The sequence below is a fragment of the Pygoscelis adeliae genome, unplaced genomic scaffold (assembly GCF_000699105.1).
Source record: "Pygoscelis adeliae isolate BGI_AS28 unplaced genomic scaffold, ASM69910v1 Scaffold168, whole genome shotgun sequence".
Taxonomy (NCBI): Eukaryota; Metazoa; Chordata; class Aves; order Sphenisciformes; family Spheniscidae; genus Pygoscelis; species Pygoscelis adeliae.
Genome location: NW_008825566.1, coordinates 3,484,187 through 3,511,028, shown reverse-complemented (window position 1 = coordinate 3,511,028; position 26,842 = coordinate 3,484,187). Strand labels below are relative to the sequence as shown.

General features: G+C 43.6%; 1 protein-coding gene across 1 annotated transcript; it reads right to left on the bottom strand.

The window, feature by feature from the left end:
- Window positions 1-12: 12 nt before the first annotated feature.
- Window positions 13-25,402, bottom strand: ADAM17 (ADAM metallopeptidase domain 17). Its single transcript, XM_009332510.1, has 19 exons — window positions 25,396-25,402; window positions 23,489-23,621; window positions 21,899-22,032; window positions 20,871-20,959; window positions 18,628-18,796; window positions 17,688-17,818; window positions 15,847-15,936; window positions 14,637-14,750; window positions 13,955-14,099; window positions 13,337-13,425; window positions 11,101-11,253; window positions 10,037-10,236; window positions 8,877-8,980; window positions 8,046-8,180; window positions 6,948-7,078; window positions 5,835-5,913; window positions 4,582-4,670; window positions 3,858-3,914; window positions 13-1,320 (listed from the first exon to the last, which is right to left on the bottom strand). The coding sequence occupies exons 1-19, from the start codon at window positions 25,400-25,402 to the stop codon at window positions 970-972; spliced, it is 2,400 nt and encodes a 799-aa protein (XP_009330785.1). The 3' UTR covers window positions 13-969.
- Between the last annotated feature and the right edge of the window lie 1,440 nt (window positions 25,403-26,842).

The window sequence follows — 26,842 nt, the reverse complement described above, 5'->3', positions numbered from 1 at the left end:
GTAGGAGCTTCGAAAGGCCACACAGGCCACAGAAAACTGAGGCTCAGCTCTTTGAACACCTCAACAATAGCGTTACCTATTTCAAAATAACATTCGGAGAAACATCTCCGCACCGAAACCACCGCTGTGAACAGCTGGTTAAGAGTCCTCATCCGCATAAATGATTTCTCCACTTAGGCTGCTTTCTCCTACCAGACACCTGCAACACACGAGCCTCTCGGTGCAGAGCGGGAAACTCCCAGCGAAAGCCTTTCTCTGCAATGGAGACACGCAGACAAGACAACCTCACCGTGAGAGGCAAAACACCTTCATGCTAGAGGAGCACTTCCGTGCATCGCGTAAGGTTTAACAGCCTCTGCAGGACCCTTTTGTTTTTATTTCGAAGCTGTGTATCTTAAGCTTCTTGATTCCAATTATGCATCTTCATTTAATGCTGCAAGACACTATTTTTGTCTGTTTCATTACCCTCGTTCTGTTCTCGAAGCATGTTTAGGCTTTTGCTTACATGTACCTTAAACTGCTAAATGATCTACGCTATATGGAACACACTGCAGTGTTTTCATTTTGTTTTTAAAAGCCCCTTAATTTTGTCTATCAGTGCTGTCAGACTACAAAATATTAAATTATAAAAAAGGCCGATATACACAATCCAATATCCAGCAGGATATTCGGTTTTGCACCACAGGTTGAAGGAAATGTTAAAGGTCAAGGAAATGGAAAAACAAATCCAAAAAGCTTCAAAAACAAGCCAGTTTTAGTTTGGATTTTCCTTTTTAAAAGATATAATGCTCTAATAAACGTAATTTAAGGAAGGTCATACACATGACCAGCATCTGCAGTAGGTCACTTCCTTATTTCTCCCACTCCCTCACAAAAATATATATACATATATTTATATTTATATAAATGAAATGGTTTTAGATCCTTATTTTGCAGACACAAGTCATACATTTAGAAGGCAGCAAGACACTAGCATTCTGTTTCTTTGCTGTCCACCCGGTTCTGGCGCTGTAGTTTAAAGGACGAAGCTTTCTCACTCCTAATGACAGGATGGTCTGTCAAGTCCTCAAAAGATTTGGCGGCCGAGCTGCTATTTGGGAAAGGGTCCTTCTCAAACCCGTCCTCGTCAATGTGAGAGTCGGTGCTTGGGTCCTCCTGAATAGTGTCCATTCTTTGGTGGTCCTGTTTCGGTGCCGCAGCGACAGCGGGCACAGCTGTGATGGGCTGCAGCGGCTGGTGCCGGCTTGTCGACTGCGCTGCAGGGAAGGGCTTGATGATTCGAACGGAGGCAGAGTCCAGACTGCTGAGCATCTCCACGTTCTGCAAGACACAAGCAGCCACATCAGTGGGAGAGCAACCAGGATCTAGTCCAGGGTTCAGTTTTTGCACTGTTTTTAAGGGGAACAGGCAACAGGCACCTTCTGAGGAGCACCCGCACTTGTTAGAGCCGTTTAAAGGCTACTGTGTCCTCCTCTCCACTCCCAGCAGAGACATGCTGACTGCCCTCGTGCCGCTACAGGCTACCCTGCACTAGCCAGGCTGAACCCACTGCACCGTGCTGGAAAAGGAGTTAAGATTTTGGATTTTACAGTAGATTTACGCTTACTTAAGAGCAAGGGAACATCCAACAGAAGTAATCTGTTGTGTTGTTTTTTTCCCCTCAAGAAATCCAGCTACACTAAGCACTACAGGCAGAAAGGCCTTTTTATCTCTTCTTGTTCCTTCTCCATATAAAGCGCCACGGGTGACAGCCTCACTGGGACAGAGCTGACGACTCGGCCCCACCTCCCCTGGGGTCCAACACTGCTTTGGCAAAACCTAGGGCTGGAAATGCAGGGTCAAGCCAGACGACACCGAGAGCTCAGTGCAGGGAAACAGTCAAAGGTACAGCTTATTCCACTCTTCCGACCTGAAGAGTTCCCTGTTTCACATGCAAGAAGTTGCACTGAACGCAGGGCCAAAGACCAGAGGGGGACCACTGTGATCACAGCCAAATTCTGCAACCCAGACTAAGTTAAAGCCCACTGATTTCTGCTTCTATTTGAGCATGGCTTGGAAAATACCCAGAGATTTCTGGGGATAAAAAAATCCCCACAAACCTTAGTAAATGCTAATACTGGGCAGGATGAGATGTTTACCGGCTACCAGTACTGCATTTCCCAACCACTCAATCCTCAGCAGATCCAAAAGACACAAGATCTGTTTGTTGAACTCTTGCTTGTGCAAGGAGCCCATTAACTATACCCATGCTCTGGTGCTACACCTCCTTCTGGAATTTTCTCGATGCAATTCAGGTATAAAGCTCCAAGGTGACTTTTCTTACAGCATTTGTGCTGGTTTTGGCTGGGATAGAGTTAATTTTCTTCATAGTAGCTAGCATGGGGCTCTGTTCTGGATTTGTGCTGAAAACAGTGTTGATAACACAGGGCTGTTTTCGTTACTGCTGAGCAGGGCTTACACAGAGTCAAGGCCTTTTCTGCTTCTCACACCGCCCCACCAGCGAGTAGGCTGGGGGGGCACAAGAAGTTGGGAGGGGACACAGCTGGGACAGTGGATCCCAACTGACCAAAGGGATATCCCACACCATATGATGTCATGCTCAGCATATAAAGCTGGGGGAAGAAGGAGGAAGGGGGGGACGGTTGGAGTGATGGCGTTTGTCTTCCCAAGTAACTGTTACGTGTGATGGAGCCCTGCTTTCCTGGAGATGGCTGAACACCTGCCTGCCGGTGGGAAGGAGTGAAGGGATTCCTTGTTTTGCTTTGCTTGCGTGTGCAGCTTATGCTTTCCCCATTAAACTGTCTGAACCCACGAGTTTTCTCACTTTTACCCTTCCGATTCTCTCCCCCATCCCACCGAGGGGGAATGAGCAAGCGGCTGTGTGGGGCTTAGTTGCCGGCTGGGGTTAAACCACGACAGCATTCAAGACCAGCTATGAGGGATTCGAACTAAGACCGCCTTCAATTACGCCAGAGTAGATGAGAGAGGCAATCTGCCTCAGCAGTCTTTGACTTCAGTATGCTTCCCTCAGTGCCTGTACAGGAGCTCTGCAAGGCTTTTTTCCCCCCTCCCATTACAAAATGACATTTCCTTAATTGAATGTTTCAGTTATTAATAAGAATTGGGTTGTCAAAGCACTGGACAGGACACCCAGATGATCTATGTCAGAAGGTGCCCCGTGCTGGACTGTAATTAAAATTTACGTTGGCACTTTTTTGCTCTTATCCTCTCCCAACTCAGCTGGGAGAAGTTTCACAAGGTGAGAAGCATCACTGACAGGTCCCTGCACCCTGAGGCCAGCTCTCCCATAAGCAACTGGAAGGCTCTAGCACATCTGGCCACTAGAAGCTGACTCCTGCAAGCAATGATTCTGCAAAGACACCACATTTTGCAGAGATTTTTCTGCAGTGTCGCCCCGCTGAGCCTCATGCTTCATTGACACCACTTGGCTGGGAACAAGCGGTCTGTGGTTGAAGCTGTCGAATGGCACATGCCAAGGGGACCCTGTACACAGGCGCCCGCTACGCACAGCGGTGCTCCGCAGAGCGGAGCGGCTTCCTGCCCCGGGAGCTGTGGCTGCTGCAAGAGAGCTGCTCTGTCAACAAGGTCAAGGCACAGCTCTTACAGGAAGGAAGAATCAGACCTCGCCAAGCTGCAGTGCTTGATACATCGAACACAGGCTTGTTCAAGAAAGCAGTTTCCCTCAAATTGATTCATCCATCTGCAGCGTGAGGCATGGGGCTCCAGGTCTGTCTATTATCACTTCTTTGATAAATACTCTGCACACACCATAGGCTCAGATTTTCTAATACATATTGGATAGCTTTCTGCCAATTCATATTCAGACAGCAACTTACACTGGGGCAAAACAGGGACTTCGTGTTCTCCTCGTACTGCTTGTCCAATTTCTTGTCCTATTGGAAAACAAACAAACAAAAGCAAACCAGAACATACACACACAAAATGAGAAAGTTAGTTTCCCAATTGCAAGGTCCCTGTCCCCCTTTCCCTGCAGGGACAGGGCGTGGGGCTCTTTCCTCTACCTCCCGTGCCTTCCCATCCATCCCAGGAGTGCACATGGGCACAGCAGCCCTCTGCTCTAACCCCACACTGCTGTCGGCATCACACCACATGTCCACGCTCTCAGTTGCCATGAGCTCTCTCTCTTTACCCATCCACCCAAGCTCAACCAAGACCACTTCCCGCTCTGGCTCTCCCCACAAAATGTGGGTGTCTTATTTCTTAGCAGGGCTCTAGAACACTTTGACTCTAATGGAAGTTACCAAAATTATACTTGGGTAGAATTCGGGAGGCAGAGGTAGAAAATCTGCCCAGGAAAGAACGGGAAGGACTCCAGGGAATAGTCATGGGAGCACTGGGTCTGCCAGAGCCCAGCAGAGTTTAGCAGGAGTTTTGCCTATTGAAGGAGCAGTAAGTTTTACATATTCTGGATTCCCGCCCTGGGGGTTGCTAAAAGCTTCCCACCACCTTCTCCCACAGACATCTGCCATTCCATGTATGAAGGGTGTTCTCTTGCAGCTCAATCCAACAGAGCAGTCATCTCAAAGACAGGTTACTCACCACGCAATGCACAAGGATGCTGAGAGGAATCCAAAAAAGCAAGGAGAAGACAAGCACAGAGCCCACTATATTATCCGCTAGGAACTTCCCTGTGAAATCAGTTCAAATCTGTTAGTTACCTACCAAATACTGTTTCATGAACATACACATCTATCCCCATTCTGCAGCCACTGCTCATGCAAGCCAAGCCACAGAACTGCTCAGAGAAGCACAGGCTGCAGGACTAGGCAAAGATAAAAGAAATTATACAATTTTAGAAAACTGTATCCAATATGTTAACAATAACAGTTTTTCTCCTCTGTTCTTCTCTGATGAGAAATGCTGACAGGCCGTAACATTTAATATGAGTTGACTGGGAACAGGCTATATTGAGTTAGCCAAGCTGCCCCTTTTAATTATACAAGACACACAGTGAGTCTGTTACCAAATTCTGATTTTACAGTCGAGTGATAACTACCTGCCTCCACAAACAAAATATTGGAACGTTAAAGATACACAAACTGCCTCTACCTGAGCAGGCTAAATAGCTTTAACAATTACCTAAGAAGCAATTTTTTGACCCTAGAACTCAAGACTGAAAGCCCCAAACCCAGATAATTACACTGTGGAGGCAACAGCATTACCATGAGCACAGGGAGTTACCCCGTCATTATACAGCACCAGCTTATTAACAGGTTTTGCATGGTTCCAGTAACACAGAGTGCGACACTGGGGGGCTATCTGCTTGGATCGCACAGTGGGGATGCAGACCAAGGAGGCCCGCTCGGAATCGCTGGGAAGTGACTCAGTACAGGCACACAGCTTGAGGTGCGTGACATCAGTGGTTTTCTTAAATAATGAGAGAAATGAAGTTTTCCTCTCCCAGTCTGCTGACATTTAAATCCCACTGAGAGGCCCACTTTATACTGTGCCGAATCTAGCTGACCTCTAAAAGGACTGTCTTTTATTCACTTTTCTCTAATTGACCTACTTCTTGGTATTCTGACAAGAAGCTCTCATCTCCTTTACAAGCTTGGAAGATGCCTAGAAAATAACGGAGTTGAAAAATGCAAAATGATCCCCCATCCTTTCAGCTTTAAAAGGCAAGATCAGTATTGTCAAACTTTAGGCAAAAATGTATTTATATCCATCAGAAACACAGCTACTAGCTACCCTTGCGTACAGGTGGATAAGAACAGCCACCTAACTCCCTCTGAGTTAGGTTCATGTCATGAACTAAAAACAACCCCAAAGGATATGGTTACGTATCTTACCAAAAGTATTGATGCTGAGTTGGTCTATGAAATCCCAAAATCGTTCAATCACATCCTGTACTTGCTTCTCGCATTTACCCTGCAGAAGTAAACACTTATTTACAAAACAATCTTACACTACCTAAGCGTAAGATGGAGACGGAAGAAGATACAAAGATGATAATGAAACAAAGACTACAGACACAGCAGCACTTGACAGGTTTACACTCATGCTCAGTAGCAGCAATCCATTTTTACTGCCTTTATTTTTGGCAAAACAGTTTCAATTCTATTGCTGTCTGAAACAGGTGACATTTTAATGTTTGAAATGTGCAAAAACCGCCCCACCCTCGCCCCATGTTAGGGGACATAAACTGAAGTTTCAGAGAGGTTTAAGCATCAGAAGCCTCAGTTCCCGTTACCCACCGAGAAGGCTGCAGCTCTCAGGAGCCCAAGGTTTACAGACAGACAGACTCCCAGATCTGGCTGTGCTGGTTTAACACAGCAGATCATCGGTCTTTCAGTTCTGCCGGCGGAAGGGCTGGGGCATGCCCTCCCAAATTCACTTCTGCCAACACCCAGTTTAGCTTCAACCGTTGGGGTCTGCAGGTGACGCGACTGTCCATGCAGCTGTACCACGGCACAGACACCGACTGCCAGCAACCCACCAGTCTCCCTGCCATGGGCTCACTGCCCTCTTCAGATACTGCCAGCTAGATTTTCATGCGATTGCTCCCTGACCTGAATTATTTTAGTCAAAATTAATTGGGCTAACGTGAACAGCCGAAATAGCAAGCACTGCAAACACGAGTGCTGTCGTAAGCTCAGCTGTTCACCTCCTTCGCACAAACTGCTGGCTGGCTGGGCTGTGGGGAGCAGCAAAAGGGGCAGTAAGCAACAGCAGAAGGTAACAGCTTCACCTTGCACATGTCTCTGCAGAACTTACTTCCACCTACAGCTTCAGACGCCCTTTAATTTTTACCCTGCGGAGAGGTACTTACACAGTATCACCCTGCTCAGCACCACGTCAAGCTTTGGCTTCTCTTTACCAGCACAGTCCTTGTCACAGAGGACTCTGAGACACCCAGCCACAGAAGCAGAGCATGCAGTGCACCGACATCTGGGAAAACTTACATTTGTATCGCAGAAGCCCACAGTGCAAGGCTTCCCCTTGCGCAGGAACAGGAACTGGTCATTAGCATCGACGTACGGTATGCACCTATCCTGCTCGTCCCGGCAGCACACCTTGCAGGAATTATCCGTTTCTGTAATAAAGCAACAAACTCATTCCTCGGCAGCACCAAGAGTCACCTGCAACCCATAACCACGCAGATGCATAACCCCACGTGTCCCCTGGCTGACCGTGTTCCTGCCCAGCTTCCCCATAGAGAAGGCAGGATTGTGCAACTCGCCCAGTTTCACTTACTCTGATGACCAAACCTGAAACTCAACCAGACGCCCTGTGCAACGTATTAGGGGACACAGTGGGACCAAGCTCTCCAAGCTGATACTCCAACACTGCAGGAATCAACAGGCAGGTGAAGAAGTTCCAAACATGTCCAAGACACAGATTTAAATATTTCTTGGACTTTGGGTCCTCCAGGCACTCTTCTCCTTGGCTATGCCCTCCATCTCAAATGACGGGGCTCACAGCACTTCCCTGCACTGCCCCTGTGAAGCTTTCCTCCTGATCCCAGCTGCTTTACCAGATTCAACAGCTGAGACGGAGAGCAAGCGAACAGTAAAGCTTATGGACAGAAGTATATGACAGGCAGGTTTGCAGTAGCAGGGGACTGGACTCGGGGATCCTATGTTCTCACAGCACTTTAACCTCTTCGAAATCTTTCTTTAACCACTTGTTGGAGGCTACCACTCCTCTGCCAGATGCCTGGTCCAGAGGTTGGCTGAGATCTCTTTACAATCAGAGAACAGACCTTCCCTCCCGTCCGCCTGTGGCAGAGGCAGTGAAGGGTGGGAGAGTGCCCTCTCCTTTAACTGGGGTGCCAGACCATTAAGTCTCATCTTAATGTCTTCAAACCCAGACCACCAGAGGACAACAGGACATTTATATTTGTTTTCCAAACAGAAAATGCTAGCCCTGAAAAACCAACAGTTTAAACTTTTTCAGAAACCATAAACTCAGCCCTTGAACAGGCAAGCCCACAACGAAGCCAGCACTCTCCGAGGAGCAGAGCTGAAGCACGCATTTCAGTTCGGTCCCGTGTCACCCACCGTTGCACGCACACGACCGTAGGTTCTTCTCCCTCTCACAGAAAGGGACGCACTCCCCATCCTTGCACTTCCCCATGTCCACGCAGACTGTGTCATCTGGAGCATTCCCTGGAGGGGGGCACTCGCTGCTGTTCCCTACAGAGGGAGGTCGACAGTGTGGGAGGACTGTGTTAGAGTAAAGGGCAGAGCACCTAAGCGTGCAAAAGAAAAAAGGACAACAAAGGAAATCCAGACTCATCCCAGGGGGAACCCCGATAGCTTGTTCTTGACTTTGATCTGCAGGCTGCCTGCCAGCTCCTCCGAGAGGCAGCAGCAGCTTTGGAGGCTTTCAACAACTCAGGCATTGTGGCACTCTGGCGACCAAGGAGTAGGTAGCAGACCCTGGAGGTGCCATCAGCAAAGCAGGAGCTCTGACTTGACTCCTTGCCTCCAGGAAAGATTGTGAGGAGGAAGTAAACAAGTGGGGAAGTAAAGCAGAGTTGCAGTAATTCCACCCTTTCTATGGCAAGATTCAGCTCATTCTTGTCCCCTCCCAGAGACACACCCTGTTTTGCTTTTTCTTTTTTTAAGGGAAAGAAAGAAGGAAGGAAAAAAAAGGAAAAAAGGAAAAAAAAAAATCAACATTTTTCATGTTCTTCTGGACAGTAAATCATCAAGTGACTCCTGAACTACAATGACACTCATTATAGGGCAATTTCGTGATGCTTAACTGGTCTCTAAAATTACATGTACTGGATGAACAAAGGGCACTAGTTTGAAAGCAGATCGAACAGGACACTGAGCCTGGAGCGCTTGGCTAGCTAATGTAAAGGGGACAGAAACACATCCTACCAGTGCAAAAAGACTCTCCTTTACAAGTGGCATTTATGGCTTCTTGGCATTTCTTCTGTGCACTTTCAAACTGGCAGCCTTTACAGCAGGGGCTGTTCCGATCACTGTGGAAAGATCAAAATAAAAGGAAGAAATATTAAGCTTTTTTTTTTTTTTAAGAAGTACAAGCATGACAAAGCCAGTGAAAAAAAAAGATGTTTGGGGGAAAAAAAAAAGCTACTTCTTGGAGACTGACTCACTGATTCAAAACCCTTGCCCTCTCTACCCTCTCCCATGACCTTTCTACACACCCACTCACTCTTCATTTCTTATTTCACTCTTACTCTTCATCACTACTTACTAAAGGTAAAAGCAGGTAGAAAGTACAACATATTGAGAGACAACACAGGGATCCTTATATTATTCAAGGCACCTCGATCCTCTTGTTACTTGCTGTGCAACTTTGGTCAAGACTTTCCACTGTTTTCTTCCCCCCGCGTTTTTCCCCGTTTGTCCTGAAGGTTTACTACTCTATTCTGCGCTCTCTTTATTCTCTCTGTCCTGCATCTGGTGCAAGGCGGCCCTTAGTACAAACACGGTTATTAAAGTTGAGGGAATTTCTTGCTAAACAACAGGAGTTGCATGAGCTCTCTACTGTCACGTGGTGCAGAGCTGGACTCTGAAAAAACAGACTGGACACTGCATTGCAACAGGGCCACAAACACCCCAAAGAGCAGGAAGAACAGAAAGAGGACTCATTTAGTGCAGTCACTGTATTGTCTGCTCAAACACATTTTGCAGCAGTCTTGAAAATACCAGTATATGATCCCAGTTTGAAGCCACCTTGCAATACAAAAAAAATTGTGTTTGCACAGCAAATTTTTAATATTGATTTTTTTGAATGCCTGAGTTTGCTTAATAACAACAACGATGACATCGTTGTCGTCGTCTGTAGCTCTTGGCACTTCTCAGAAAAAGTAACAGAATGCTATAAAAATTAATGTATGCAACCAGTGCATGCACACATCACACTTTCCTGGAATCCTTTATTGGCTTCAGCTCACATGTTTAGCCTTAAAGCCAGGAAACAGGTCTGTGACACTGCAGGTGGCTTTAAGAGCTTTCAGCCCAGACCATCATTCTCTCCTGTGTAAGAGAAGTTGCAGCTTATCTCCCCTTACCTGCATTTGGCACCATCTTTCAGTTTACAGTCTGCAGAGCAGCAGGGATCAGCCTGTTGGTACAAGAGGCCAGGATCGCATTCCTCCCCTTCATCCACCCTGGAGTTCCCACACACTTTGTTGTTGCGCTCTTTGAAGCACTCCTGGGCCTTGATCTCTATGGTCCTATGGATGGATTTTTTGCTGCAGCTTGAGAACATCTAGAGAGTCACAAGGGGAAAGAGCAGCACTGAGGAGCGTACCTTTCTGTCACCAAGTGGCACCTAAAACAGCCTCAGCCTCCCTACGCCTCCAAATTCTTGTGTGTCAGAAAGCAATTATTCCCTCTATACTGCCAGTTTGATACCTTGGAAAAAATTTCAGATGGGAAAGTAACAGTTGGGTCCGTAAAGGACATTGCTACGTTACAATCCAGGGACACCTGCACGCAGTCTGGCTCAGAGTCACAGAGCCAACTCTAGCTCTCCCACAGCTTCAGGACCACTAGCAACCATCCCCAGGAAGGGCTGCAAAGTTGTAGCAACGGCGAGAGACTGCACTGCCTCTCTGCAGCAAGGCTAGACGTGAACCACAAGTCAGACTAGACTGCAGACTAATCATTCCCTTGATTATCTTGGTTTCTCATCTGCAGAACAGGCACAATGCCAAGTCCACGCTGCCAGTGCAAGCTTCTCAGACTGGCGAGCACCACAGCTGTGGCGTCTGGCAGTCTCTCTCCAACAATAATAGCTATGAACCATCCAAATACTATTCGGTACTGAAGGTCCTGTATTTGACTCTTGCTGATGACTTGCTTTTAGGTGCATGCACCCACAGCTAATTACAAACAACTCATTAAAAAAGCACCTGACATGCTATGACCTCCAGTGAAACTCAGAATCCAAAGACGAACTTATCTTGCAGAGAACCCAACAGCACGCAAGTATGTTTTCTTCTTATGGCTAATCCATTACATTCCTGATGGTTTCAAGCTATGGGAATCATTAACTAAATAGACTTTCCATGCAAAGGGTCATTGACCATAGTAGAAACTTGTACGTGGAAGCAAAACTATGCCACTATACCTTATTGTTTTCATGATCTCCACTGACAGCAATTGGATACATAACGTATTTCCCTCCCTGGTCTTCAGTGGGGGCACATTCTGGCAGACTATCGGGATCATGCTCTGCTCCAAAGTTATGTCCGAGTTCATGCGTCGTAACCAGGTCAGCCTCCTTTTTTGAAGATGAAAAAAGCAATGCTGAAAAAAATTAGTCCGAGCAGGACAGGACAGAAGATCCCAGCTACTTCCAGGCCACCAGCAATTCTAAGACACACTGAGATGGAAACTGATTTCCCTGTGAACATTTTTTTTTTTTTTAGAAGTAGGCAAATAAAGTCAAGTAAAATTATGTTGCATTTCCAAAAGCAAGTTCCAGGACTAGGTTTGAATACTAAACCACTGTTAAAGGCAAAATGCTGCCCTAGAATACCGATTCAATATTGTTTTCAATGCAATGCAGACACTTAAAATATCAAAATTGGCTTTGAAATAGCTGGAAGGCAGAAAAAGTTGAAACAAAAAACAATCCAAACAAACACCAGCTACTATGATTAGTCAATCTCTTGTTTAACATATCTTGCCATTAGAATTATTTCTTCTAAATGGATGATGACATTAGGAGTGCTGAATAAGCTCTTTTATTGCATGATTACTAGGAAAGACATCTACAAATGTGGCCCAACAGGGATGGATTTCCAACATCGTTTATGCAAGACGGGACTCCCTCTGCTGAGGATCCCAAACCGGCTCTGCCTCGCTGCACACCTCCCTGCAGTGCCTTGACCAACAGGTGGTGTCATGCTCACAAGGTGACAACCACAAGTAAAACTAGCACAGAAATAAGTTAACCACAAGGAGACTGAGCAGTTCACGAGAGAGAGAAGCATGTTTGACGAGCTAACCGTCATTTCAGCTCAGACCAAGCACTGCAACAAGCAGCACCGGTACCCAGCGTAGGCATAGCTAATGCGAGAGCCAGAGACAGGAGAGCTGCCCAGAGATCATTCCTGTGCTTCATCGTGTTTAATTTGGGGAAGGGTTTAAGCAGGGGGTTTTTTTGTCTTTCAAAACCCAAGTGGACACCGTGCAACACTCTCCCTGTGAAACCAATCCATAATGCTCCCGCTGCCCCATCCCAAGCTTTGTGACCGCCACTGGGAAGACAGCAACCTCCATTTCCTTTGTAATCCAAGGCAGAACTCCAGCTTGGAGATTGAACAACAAATGCAAATAGCATGGCAACGGCTAGAGCTCTTTGTCAACATACCTCTCACACAAAGCTTCACTGTCTTTTTTTTCCCTAGCTTCTTGACAGCTTCTGTGCCAAGTTTTAGCCCACACATCAATTATGAATTCCCTTTATAATCAGGCTACAGAAAAGCACAGCTGAGAAGTCAGCAAAAGAGAAATATGCCCAACTACAAAGATTTGGTAGATGCAAACACAGGCACTAATCTGGTATCTTTACAAGTGAGACAAAGCTCATAATCAGGCCTTTATGTATTTACTATCTCATCAAGTATGAAAAAACCCTTTTTTTTCATAAATTGAAATTTCATAAATTGAAATTTCATAAATTGAAATTAGGCTTAGTATTAGCACTAACAAGCCCTGCCTATTGTACCGTTCTCTGCTCTACTCATTCAGGACACACACACACACAAAAATTCAAGTGGAGAAATGTCATTAAAAGGCCCAAACTAAACAGCCTACTTTGTGTGCACTACTTTCACTGCCCTACCTTGCAAATAGAACAGACCAAGCATACACAATCATCCACCTCCATGTTGTAGATGTACGTAACAGCAAACACGTCATTTTTTTCTTATTTGAGTCAGCAGACTAATTTTATTTTTATTGGAAGTCTACTTGTTGTATAATATTTGCTTGTTCTGTTGAGGGTTTGTCTGGTTTTTTTTAAAAGCAAAATACATTTAAATTCATCTTTGGATGTCAAAATCCTGTTTGTATCTGAACAACTACAGCTCCTATTAGACGCTGGCTACGTTTCCTCATTACTGTTCCCCAGGGAATTCAATTCCATTCAGTCCCGACTCCCCTTGTCAGCAAGAACAAAAAACTATGATTTTGGTTTTGTAGACCTACATCCTTGTCTCCAGGGATCCAACTCAATCGAAAAGCCAGCAGCTTGTTTATGAGAGAGCACGGAAGCTTGTCACAATCCCATGGCACACATCACCAACACACACGTACGTACACTGAATGTTCACGCTCTGCAGAGAATACTCTCCTACCTTTGTGAGGATGGTCTTCCCATAGTTCTTGGTGCTGGTTAAGCCACTGTTCAGATAGATGTCCTTCTTTGCAATTTGACTATAATAAGCTACAGAAGTGAGAAAGAAACAAATCAAAATTGCCAAACATTTTTCTTGGGTTTCAGGGTTTTTTGGGGAAGAGAGGGATACTTGTTTGGGGATATGAACAGCTTTATTGTGTTCTCAGGCTCACCAGCGGGACCCTGCCTCTTGCCAGTTTTTGGAGTGGGGAATCTTTCAAGAACAGCACAAACAGCTCATGTATTGCAGTAAAGGGGAAAATATAAGACATTTCCAAGACAACAGCATCTGCCATTCCAGAACCACTGCAAGATGCACCCACACAAAGCAGCCCTTGGTCTAGGGCTTGGTGAGCCAGCTTGTTCACACAAGATAGCTTAGTGACTTTTATCCTTCCCTCCCTTCTTTTTCCAGCTCCAGCCAACAAAACGGCCATCTGTTCTATCCAAAAACCAGCCACTAGAGTCTATGCAAATAACACATCATGCTTCGTGAAAGTTGGAGAAGAGGTTTAAACACAAATAACAAAAACTAGCTTTCAACCCGCAATTGAGAGGGAAGAAAAGGAAGCCTTGCCTTTAGGACAAATGCCACCATGGCTGTTAGGTCTGGGAGAGCCAACATAAGCCAATCCAAGCGTTCCCATGTCAAAATCTTGATACGTGAAGAGATGAGCAAGGCACACATGAGCTGCTTTCTCAGCAATATCGAAGCTAAATTGCTTTAAGGAAAAAAAAAAAAAGGTCAAATCTTTGTAAGACACGTTACGGTGCATATTAGAAGTCTATAGATAAGAACATTTATCTAATGAGCCAGACAGGTACCTTCTAGATCTGGTTAAGTCAGAAAAAAGCAGCTGTTATCTGTCCTAAGAGCTGTAGAAAATTAAATGAATACCCAAGTACATTGTACACATTCATTTACATAACTTGTCTATTCATTTCCCCTTTCACAAAGAGGGGAAAACCAAGTACAATAATTTGACGAAGGTCACAAGGCAGCCAGTCTCAGGGCCAGACGTATCAGGACTGCCTTTCTGACCCAGGCCACATATTAATAATTCTAATTGGTGTGTGCTCCATAATTATGCAATGGAGCCCTTTACCATTGACTACAGGGCACATCAGCTAGTTTGACTTTGCATAACATCTACACATCACGTGAAGGAAGTAGAGGAGTTTCATCAGTTACTACAGAGCAGCTGTATGAATGTGTAATTCTCTGGAAGGGGCACAATTTTTCAAGGGTTACAACCTACCTCTAGCAGCATTTTCACATCCCAGGCATCTTTCTTATCATCTGGGTAACTTTTTGCCATATTGTAATGCTTTTCTCCAGGTTTTACAAAATTTGGCTCATTGTGGATGATAATCTACATTTCAAAAAAGGCAACAACAATGTAGAGGAATTTTGATCAGTTTTACAGCTACAGAAAAGCTTTCAATGTAATCTTAAATGTCTCAATAGATCTGCAAGAAGAAAAATTCAGACTCAGCATGCTTCTAATGTTAAATTTTCAGCCTCTGCTGGTTAAGATACACTGACTACATCATAAGCAACTACACAAGCCATTTTATAGAGCAACATCAACAGTTTTCACTGTAACATTCTGCTTTAAAATGCATGTTACTCTATCAAAAAAGACTACCCAAATACAACCAGGATTTACATCTAGTATAAATAGCCCCAAACCATTTCAGAGTTCTAGCTAACCAAAACATATTTTAAAGGATTGCTACTTTCCCAGTAACATTAGTGCATCGTGTTCTTTCCCTCTCCCTGCCCAATTAACTCTCCTTCCTTGTTCCTGCAAACCTTTTCCCAGCAAAGGGGCAGCTAGCTTGTACCATGAGTCCCCGTGTTTCACATCACAGCTCTTGCAGTACTCCAAGCCGAAAGATTCCTCTTCTTTTTAATGCCCTTTTCCAGATTTCTGTGCACTAACTTTCAGGAGCCATCATAAAAATTGTAATCGCTACATCCTGTGTGTCCACCCTATACCAGCCTCTACACTATCATGACATCGTGATGTCTAAGGGGAGTTACTAAAGCTCTTCAGGCAAGAGTCGTGTTTTTTTTTAATCTGTGTTTGGGGCCCACTCAGACTTTGTAAGCTAAGCACTAGCCATAGACACAAACATTAAATACATGCATAAGAGTATGTCTGACAGAAACAAGAATTGCTCATATTCTGGGAAAAAGCACCTTTGAATTGAGGTTAAATATAGAAAGATTCTCCCTGAAAACTCCTGTCTCAAAAGCTGCGAGGAACTGAAAATGGGCATGCTGTTTCAAATCATTAACACTACCTCTAGCAAGGTGCTATTTCAGCATGCTCCTGGCTGGAGTTGATCATGTCGGATATGATTATTTTAGCTCTAATCCAGATAAAATAATCAGAAACCTTAATATCCAAAACATGTTCTTATCCTTCAAATTAAAAACCCTTTGCAGAGTTCATTGAATACCTGCTCTATCTGTATGCCGTACCCATTGAAGGCTCCATTGTCCCAGGAAGTATTTCGGTAGATGTCATCTACTCTGTCTATCAATTCAATCTATGTAGAAAAGAAAAACAAGATATTTAGTTCCAAGCTTTCATGTAATAAAGTTCAAGACACTCAGAGAAGTTGCAACATACTTATCTAGAAACACTCACTTCAAATTAAAACTGAACCTCATATAACACAACAGATATACTCACTGATCCAAAAACAAAAGCACTTGGATCCAGAGAGTATTATCAAATATCCCTGAAAATTTTCCATCATAAAAAAGGAGTACAAACTTTCCCATTTATCACTTTCATTTGTGTAGTGGAGGAGTGATAATATCAAGAACAAGACATCTTGGAAGACGCTTTGTTCATACACTAGTTTTCCAGGTTTCTTTGCGGGGAAGGGCCGAGGAGGGAGGTTTTTTTACTGCTTTGTTTTAGCACGATGCTTTACTAGTTTAACTGACCCCTGAGGCCTGCTTCCCTCTCCCAGCCAAAAACCTATTATTTTCCTCATTATGGTTCAAGCACAAGGTTCCAGAAAGTTTCTCATCAGTGCTCACTATCAATACCTCCCTTTTCATGCTGTTCTCATCTTCTTAAAAACCACCTTCTACTAAATATAAACGATCAAACTTGCTCAGAATGAAAAGTGACATTTCAGAGCCACTCCATAATAGTTTATGTTTTAGATTTCCAATCACTGTGTTGTTTACAGTACACACCTACCCAGGAAACACAACAGTAGGTTAGCCTGGAAGAGTCATGTGTCAGATGCTGAGGTAATAGCATCTCTGCAAATACATGAATTGAGGCTCTGTTACCTGGGGAATGTAAACATTTCTGGGGACAGAAAGGTCAAAAGGCAGCAAAGATGGAACAGAGTGACTAGCATTTCAAAGGTTCAGGTTCAGAAAGAGACTCTTGACAAACAACAGGCCTCCAAAAGTGGTTTCATTTGTTTTTGTCTTGAGTCCCCAAACCCATACTCTCCACTTCTGCTGAAAGGCTGTGGGCAGGCATTCTATATCACAAAAACTTGTCAGGTAGAGAAGAACCCCATTGTACCAGTTTTGGCTGGGTTACTCAGTAGCCAGTACACGTGATGGAGCCCTGCTTTCCTGAGGATGGCTAAACACCTGCCTGCTAATGGGAAGCAGTGAATGAATTCCTTGTTCTGCTTTGCTTGTGAGCACAGCCTTTGCTTTACCTGTTAAACTGTCTTTATCTCAACCCACACGTTGTCTCACCTTTACCCTTCCAATTCTCTCCCCCGTCCCACCGGGGAGGAGTAAGCGAGCGGCTGGGTGGGGCTGAGCTGCCTGCTGGGGTTGTACAACCATGTACAACCAAACGAATTGTTTACCGCGCCTGCTTCAATTTTATTGTTCTGGACAGAGAATCCTGGAAGAATTTGAAAAAAAACCTATACAAGTTGCTTTTGCCTCTCATATGAGCTTTAAACATGCTTGAACTTTAAAGATGCTTGGATCATTTGCAGTGGAATTCAAAACCCAGGAGACTCTAAAGCTCTGACAGGAAAAAGAACAATTCTTAGAAGAACTTCTTACAAGAAGTACATGAAGGGAAGGGATTTCTTTATAAATGAAACTTGAATACTATTTAACTACAGTATCACCATTCAGAAATATTTTTAAAGCATGATTTAGCACTTTTCCAGGTGAAAAGCACACACAGTCATGATGTAAATACATACATTGTAGAAAAGTAGTATAAGCTGTATGTTGTTAACTACTGAACACTTTTTCTTCCATTTACTCCAGCAAATTGTAAGAGAGTATATTTACTTACCAAATAGTTTATAGTAGTACTCTCCTCCCCACGGCCCATATACTTAAAAAAACGGTGATCTGCCACTACTAACATCTTGCATGTGTTTTTGGAGTTCTCCGGAACAGCTCTTTTCTTCCGATGGATGCTTGCTAATGTGAACATTTTAAATACAATTAAATAAACACTCAATAAAACTGCCACTGCTGTATCTACTGCCCTTATTTAAGACACAAACGTGAGTTTGGGTGGGTTTTTGGGGGAGCGGGGGATGTTTGGTTTTGGGTTTGTTTTTTGTTGTGGGGTTTTTTTTGCTTTGTTTTGGTTTTTTTTAATAATTATTCTTAAATTTTGTCTTCGTAACAGTCCTTAAACTTGTTGTAAGGAAAGGAACATATAAGAGTGAAATTGAGTTATTCAACAGATTTACCTACAGAGCTTTTACGGCCATCACCTCAGTCTTAACACCTCTCCTCGTGTTCCTAGTCATTATCCCCACAGCTGAGGACAGAGGAAAGAGGGACCCAAAACTCTCAAAAACCCATCACAGCTCAAGATGGATTCTTAGAATGACCACTGAGGCCAAACAGGTCCTGCTGCACAGTGCACAGAAGTATAAAGTTGTTCTAATGTTTGCCTACATTGCCACCAGCTATCACAACAAACACTACTTAGGCCTGATGAAATAGCTTCCTTTCCTTAGCCTACACTTTGGTAGGGTCAAACATCCTTTCAACAAGCCTGGAAGAAACATGCCCCTAGTGACAGTTTCTTCCTTTCATCAGTTGTTGGGGCTTTTTTGGATGGGGAGCAGGCATGAAGAAGAATGCTGCTTTAATAGTTAAACTAGAAGTAGCAACACAGATTATTGCCCAGGTTCTGATCTTACGTGCCTACACAGCCAGAATTCAAGCAAGCATTAATTCCAAAGATGCCGCTCTCCCAAGGTACAGACACTCACCTTCATTTTGCTTCATGTCTTCCAGTCCTTTTGGCAGCAGTTCTTCTTCGTTCAGCTTTAAATAACCACACACTTTGGGGGACTGCAATCGTGAGAAGTCTTTGATATCTTCAGATCTGTAGACCAGCAGTCTTTCATCTTGCACGTTATCTACAAATCTCCACAGTGGCTGACAGCACAAGAAGAACAGAAATGCAATTAGTTAGGAACACAGTGAAGGCAAAGACTAAGTCTATATAAGTAAAAAATTATATTTATGTACCATCAAATCTCCACAGCTTTATGTGTACAGACACACAAATATATTTGACTATAATAATTTCACCCACAGCAATAAGTCTACTGATAAAACAACATCCCCAAGAAAGCCAACAGAATTTGACTCTCTTATGCTACACAGGCATCCAAAAAATCTAAGATCACCTCAACAGAGCAGCGGCAGCCACCTGATACGGCTGTAGAAGAGACAGAATTTTTCTTCCCCTCCAGAATATAAGCGAGCTGAGGAGGCATCTCTGGCTCCTCCGCTCCCTCCATAACAGTATGGAGACTGGCACAGCCAGGGAGGAGATGCTTAGACTATAACAACAAATGCACTGACCAGAAGCGCAGGAGCTGGCAGATAACAGAGAATATCTAAGTGCACAGCAGAATGCAGGCTTCACAGCAGAAGGTAGGCTCTTCAACGTTCAATAGCTACCCGAGTCACTTATAAGCATGAAAATTTCTCCAAAAGCAAAGAAAACAAGAAAACCATGAAGTCCCACAGTCTTCCTAATTCCCATAGCAGATGTATACTGACCATGTTTTTTTTTTTTTTTAACCAACACATCCCTATTATTGTCTGTACATAACAGCTACAGCACCACCACCAAATACAACATGGCCAGGGTCTGTTCTCTGGGCAAGGCCAAGTAGTACAGACCACCCACGTCCATACTGCAGAGCACTTGGGTCTGGGTCTCCTCTGGCCCTTAGGCAGTGGTCTTTCAACTTCAGACAACTATTACTTAGCATACTGTGCTTTTGGTTCACCGAGAAAAGGTCCTGAAATGCAAAGGCTGTGCTGGCCCTGCAGCCATGTGTCTACAGTGCAAAACTGAGGGCACGTTTTGCATCCTAGGGCAAGGCACGAGGGCACCAGGGGTTTATACGAAGGTCCGCAACTTTCCGAATGGTGCAGGAGGACCATGAAAGCAAAGGAAGGCAACAGCAGGATGGTCTCCGGCACACACCATCTCTGACTGCACACAGGCATCATCTCATCCAGGGCTGGTTAGGGGCCGAAGCTGACCCTAGGATGCTAACAGCTAGGCAGTGTGGACAAGCCAGAGCCTCCAAGCCATTGCCTGCCTTTATTTAGCTGTACAGACACAGCCAGTGAGAAGCAAGGGGGTTGGCTGCATGGGGAACTGAGACATGCTTACATTACTCTGGACCACAAACACAAAAATGCTTTAAACCACAATCAAATGGCTACTATATGCTCTTAATGCAAAACACGAGCACAGTGGTTTGGGTGTTTCAATCACATTTTCATACTTTAATATGACCGGATTTCCCAGGTTTACCCATAATTCTGCATATCCTTATGTTTGAAGACAATTACAGTATCCACGTAACAACCACAATTACTGTTATTCAGCCATTCTAATACAGCTTACATCTGGGAATATACTGCACTGAACAACTCATTAGGATAGTCTCTAATTATGTATTTGTTGAATATTTTTTTAAACCAACAGTTTAAAATAACAGAAGCAACAAAAATGGTGAAAAACAGAAACAAGGGAGCAGGGGAAAATACCAGATTTTCAAATAAAGCTTTAAGAACGGGAAAAATTCCAAGATGTAACAAAGCCAAAATTTTAGAAAGCTCAACAGACCTCAACTCTGCTCAGAAGGCTGCACAGTTTGTTATTCTAGAGGACATGATCACCACTAATTACTAATGTTATACCATTTCTGTTTCTAAACCCCTTTCCTGTTTAAAACATACCTTCTCCCTGATGTATCTAAAACATGCAAATGTCAGAGAATGTCACTCACTAATAAAACTCTACACTTGCAAAAGTCAAATTGGTTTCACATTTCTCTCCCTCCTCCCTACTCTCAACAAAACAAACACCACCACCAAGTCTATTTTGAGCTACAGAGGTGTCAATGTGACTAACTAGAAAGAGAAACACCCACAGGGAAAAGAGATGATTGTTTGAATATTGCTTTCAACAGTAAAGTGTTACCTCTATATTGTATTCTTCTCCATCAGTATTGATTCTTACTGTAAAGTCTTCATCCCCAATATGTGCCACAACCTTGGAATTATGCTCTCCTTTAACATAAGCAAGGAAAAATGAAATTAATTCAGCTCTATTTGCATGCACTCCTGCACAGACGCTGTTTTTTTTTCAAACTGTTTCTAAACTTCAAGCCAAATTGTCTTCCTCAGTCCCTGAAGAACACTATACTGTCCAGTTTAAAGAAAAAAAGAAATGAACAAGCACTCCCCCCAACCTTAACTTTTCAGTGGTCATAGCCATCAATACTCAGATTTAACTGATAATTTTGCAGAAGGTGTTGAGATGGCTGTGGGGGTTAGTAATGGGACACAATATTTCTGCCAACAAAAGCAGCTTGTATCTTACTACTATCAGATAGCAGTTTCATGGCGTCAGCCCGCATTCCAGTGGAAGAGACATTCACCACATCACAAAGGCAATGTAAAAACCAAAACAACGTAGCGGAAACATTAGTGTTGGACTGAAGTGGAGCAAGATACCCTTTCTTTACAGAAAAGTAGTCTGCAAAGAACCATCTTAAGTCTTTTAATATAACAATCTGGGCAACACTGCATCACCACTAACTACCTGGGCTTTGTGTTCTGGGACAAGGAACACTCAAGTCCTACATTCCAGTTGGAATTAAAGCCACGACCATCATTTAAAAAAAAAAAAAAAAGACAAGCTGCTGCTTGAGTAAATTATACCTTTGTGTTCTGCCAAACTAAACAGAAGAGTCCTATCTTAGAACCTTGGTGCAATAGCTCAAAAAAACCCTACCACTCACAAAACCTAAAAAAAAAACCCCAAACCCACCACAAAAACTCCTCAAAAACAAAACTAGGAAACCTGAGGGGCATGAGAATTAAGTTTACTTGTTCATCCTAACCATATCTGATGAAAATGAGGCCAATACACCATTTACTTTGGCCAAGAGACTCAGGCAAAGCTGTGCTTTCTCAGCACTGACACACAGTCTTGTCCATACTAACCAACGACATGTCCAGTGAAAAAGTCTTGCCATTGAACACGATACTCATTTTCCTTGCCTTCACCATCCACAATTAATGCTTGAAATTTTTCTGAAAAGTGTTCAGCAGTTGCAGTTAAGTATAATTTAAAGTGCCTGTAAAAGAATTTACTTCCATTTATTTTTAGGCAAAGTATACACATAACAGATACATCCAGTCTCCGTTTTACTGAGGGTCCGAAAGAAGTTAGAAAGCATTAATTCTGATAAGCTGGCTACAAAAACATACACTGCATAATTCATAACTCTAAATATTTTTAAAGAGTCAAAGATGTTTAATTAAAAAAACAACAAATAAACCCCAAAATCCAAAACAGTCACAGTTTGTTCATGATGCACCTTCTCCATTTGTAGTCAAGCAAAACCAGTTACTGGTAACTATTTAAAGAAAATCAGACCAAGGAATTTGTTCATCTATTTTAAATTAAATTATCTTAAAGTTCTTATTTTCTGAAGTAATACTGTCAGAAGACCATAAACAGAAATCTGAACTCTGTAGATTTTTACAATAAATTGTCACAAAAACTAAAGGCTATCCCAAGAAGTAAGTAGAGAACCTTCTCTGGAAGGAGCTTCATGGGCTCTTGGTTTATGTGGGCTTTGGGTCAAAGATTTTTGGTATGCCCCTCTGCAATTATTCTGTAATTATCATTGGCAGTATTGCAACCTCACCATAAAGTAAGGGTGCACGAGGCAGTGCAAAACAGGCAGTGCAGATATTTGATCCCACTGACCTTTTATACTTGCTACTTAAAAATTACCCCCTCCAAACATTTAGAGGTTCAAAAAATATGCACAACTTGCATGACAGTTGTAGTTGTACATGACAGATGGGGAAGGCACATGAGAACACAGTAGGCAAAGATGTCAGAACAAAATCAACCTAAAATTGTTAATATAAAGCATTATTCTCACCCTGCTCCCCCATTTCAGACTCACAATGTCAGCACTCAAATACCTGTAAGGCACTTTTCTGACACTCGGAATAAAATCCCTACAACCCTCATGCCTGCTCTCTTCTACCTCTCCTTCCCCTTTCACCTGTGCTTCTATTTCCCATCTTATAAAAAAATTATTAAAAGAAGTGTTTTCTTGAATGGGAAATTTACACTCAGTAGGAAGAGGATTAAACCTCCATGAAAAAAATACAGTAAATCTCTTGGGCAACACACCACACGCACTCCCCAAACTGAAGGCAGAGATTTTCAAGAACCAGAGGACAGTCAAGAAGTATGACAATGTTGCCAGATGAGGTATAAGTGGGACCCAACCCAATCAGCGGAAGTAACCTACATGAAACTAAAGCCAAGAACAAAGCAAAAGAAATCTTAAATCACTGCCACTTCAGCAAACAAAGTAATACAATGCAACTTATTTTTCTGTTTCCTCTGAGCCTCTCTGAAGTCATATAACCATGCAGATCACTAACTCAGAAGAACTGGCCAGTCATGACAGAAAAACAAGATAACTATTTCTGGGTTTGGAACTGTGCATTACTCACCACAAACTGAAGGAAAATATTATGCTATTTCATTGCTGATGATTTAATTACCTTTGCAGGGCTGAAAAACTTAAGAGCCTCTCTAGGTGTGTCTCAGGCTGGAGGTCCCTCTTCTTCAGTGAGTGTTGCTGGATGCTAGACTGAGAAAGGATGTCATAGTCTGAAAGCATGGACTCAACCGTGTCTGGAAGAACAACAGGGAAAGTTTTGGTTTCAAGAGACTCTCTTTCACAAATGCATACATAAAACAGCAAAACAGAGCCTCCCATTTCAACAGCAAGTTGTTGTTTGCTCTAATTTTAGGATAACTATGGTACATTTCTGTAAAGGTGCGTTTTGTGTAGGCAAGTAGAAATCATAGTGTGAGACAAGACACCATCTGAGAGAGACAAACTAAGAATGTAGTTCACTTCTTGTAGCAATTTTTGAGCAACCAACTCATCATTTTTACAGCTATAGCTGTGCAGAGCTAATGCCCTCCCTTGCTGCCCCCTGGAAACTAAATGGGGGAGAACGTCCCCACTTCTCTCGAGTGAATCACTCTCCTCCTCACCTGCTGGTCCCCATCTGAGTCTGCGGAAGAAAATAATTTAACCTAGGAAACTTCTACCAAATTCACTGCAGATCAGGACTGCATTTATTACCTTTCTGCCCAACAGTAGCCAGAAAACAGATGTCTGTGTAGCATAATCAATCAGAAATAACTAATGAGGCACCTCATATGAGGCACCTTCAGGTACCCTGGTTTCCTAATACCTTACCACCACACAAAACTCCTTCGATTTCCCTACTCAGAACATGAAAACTTGTTCAGAGGAGGGAGACCAAGGGCCCAAACCCCTATGGGGAGCAGCACACGAATTACAAATTCAGGTCAATATTCTGCAGATGCTTCCACCATTAACAAGTGCACAATGCCGGCTGCCAACAGTGTTTGACTCTTGCCGATACAGCCTCCTGCTGCTTTGTAAGGCATCCCTTCGCCAGGAGCACCCACCCACACTCCTTCTCTCCAGAGCACCCACCACCCGGCGAGACACCAGACAATCACCTTCACTTCCATCAGCACTGATCAATTCATTTGCTATTTACAGCCTTAAATAGAGGCCCTTATTTCCACATCACCATCTTCCTTCTCTGCCAGAGGCATTCACTATTTTCACTGCACCAAATGAGGTGTCAGCTGTGTTTTACAAGAGGTTTATCCTCATCATCATTTTACAAGTGCTCATCCAATCATTCTTCATTTAAAAAATTCCCATTTTTTTCCCCTCCATTTCCAGTTGTGCTTCTAAACCAGACATGATAGCTACCAAAGAGGGCTTTCATTAACAAAGACGGCCTTCCAGTTCTTCAGGGCCCCTGATCACTGGCTTACACCACCCAGCCAAGTAACCTCACGCATTTTATTGGACTTTTACATACGCAGCACCACTAGTAAGCTGAGTTTTACGGGCTCTTGTGCAGCAAGCCAAGATTGCCAACTTAAAATCTAGATTGGTATAGCTCCTGAAATTTTTTTTTTTTTTTAAAAAACTTGACACTCAATACCATCATTTATCCGCAAATACATGCTTCTAAAGCCCAAGAAAGCCTTTAAGAACAGGCACACTGCTTGGACCAAGGCAAGCACCTTGCTTTTTCTTTTGCAAGGGGGCAGGTGGGGAGAATTAACCACCAGTGTGCGTGCACACATGTGCTTGTGCACTGAGGGAGCTGCAGAAACAAAGATGACCCTCGCAGCCCTCTTGGCCCTGCACCAGACCTACTAGCAAAGTGATGGATAGGCACCACGGCTGCCTTCTCGTGCAGCAGCAGCCACCAAGCAGCGGCTCCCAGGCTTCTCCCTCCCTGGCTGCCCCTCCCCTGCCGTTGAGCAACACAGGAAGGGCAGTGCAGTTGCAATTTCCTGATTTCTGTTTACAACCCACAGGTCGAGAGCACCTGCAATCAATTACCATGCATTTCGGATTATATGCAAAGGCAAGTTTCCACCACCTTCCTTCATGTTGTGGTTTTTTCCTCTTATGTGCCCAGTTGCTGCATGTCAGGCAGCGCCTTCATCTTTAGCTTGCCACATGATGCAGAGCTGGTTCACTAGAGCCACGCAGTGAGCAAATACCTAAAATCCCCCAACACATCCCTTTTCTTTAAAAAGCCTATTATAATTCATTGCTTATGATTTGGCACCTGCCCTCATCCAGAACCACCTGGGAGGAGGGAGGGTAGGGACAGGCAGGGAAAATCAATTCTGAAAAAAACCTCATTAAACTGTCTAGTCCTAAATTATTTTAATTAAACCTGAGATTCTTTCAACACACTCAGCTAGAGCAGAGCCCTCAATTAAAGTGAATGTTGATATATGGGATACAAAATGTTGGTTCGTGATACAGAGCAAGTGTGTGGTATGTGGGCCATGAAGCAAGAGAGGTGTGGTACCACTGCTGCGCTGCTCGGGGACTTACTGACATGGGGACTTGCCAAGCACAAGGTCTGCCCAAGAGGCACAACCCCAGCTGCAAAACACTACTCCTTCTGCCCCTTTCCACCTCTGCCTGCAAAGTACAGCCCAGAACCAGGGGAAGGTCATGCCAAAGAGCAAGATGCAGATGCCACTACAGCCAGACAAAATGTCTCAGTTTCATGGCAAGAGAACTGAGAAGTCTGCTGAAGAAATTATTTTATTTTTTTTTTATTTGGCAGGCAAGGAGAAGTTCAGAAGTTCTGCTCCACCTCAACACACACAAACACCCTTCTGGAAATGCCTCACAGAGACACAGGAAGGGTAGTAAGAACAAGACCTACAGAGTTGATGAAGATGAGTAAGATGATTCTGTTAAAGTAACAAATGAAACACAGGACACTCCTAGTTCCTGTATCCCTGAAACAAGAATGTACTTGTTCGTATTTCCTCTTACCCTTCCTAAATTTGTTTGCTTTTAATTTTACTTGCAACATAAGTACAGACCTAAGACATGCTGCTGCTAGACATAAATCTGTGAACTAATTCAGGTATCAGACAGATGTGGAAAAAATATATTGGTAACACACTCAAACCAAAATTTTTCTGTAAAATTTTCATACTGTGAAAAATGAATCCACGGTCATGGCTTATTGAAAAATAAAGGATGAAGTGTCATTATTTTAAACAAAATACAGAACTGTACAGAGTCCAACTGTACAGCAGGCTGTGGATGGGAGCCACAGCAAGCATATACTCGACTACTTTTTATTCAAGTTTAATAGTCTTTCTGGCATTCCTTCCTCATTATCTTCACTGTGGTCCAAGAGCCGTTTCCCATGGGCTTCAACAGAACCGAGCTGACTCAGGTTTTCCCAAATCACTTTCCTGTGATTCCTTCCCTTCCAGCCCTTCCTAGATTTCTGCATTCCTCTCTTTTTGGA

Bases quoted from the DNA above. Each gene is read 5' to 3' on its own strand.
- ADAM17 (XM_009332510.1), bottom strand. The intron at 7,079-8,045 runs GTGGGTGACACG...GCTTTATTACAG, and splicing joins ACGGTCGTGTGCGTGCAACG to AAACGGATAATTCCTGCAAG. The intron at 5,914-6,947 runs GTAAGTTTTCCC...TTACTTCTGCAG, and splicing joins TGGGCTTCTGCGATACAAAT to GGTAAATGCGAGAAGCAAGT.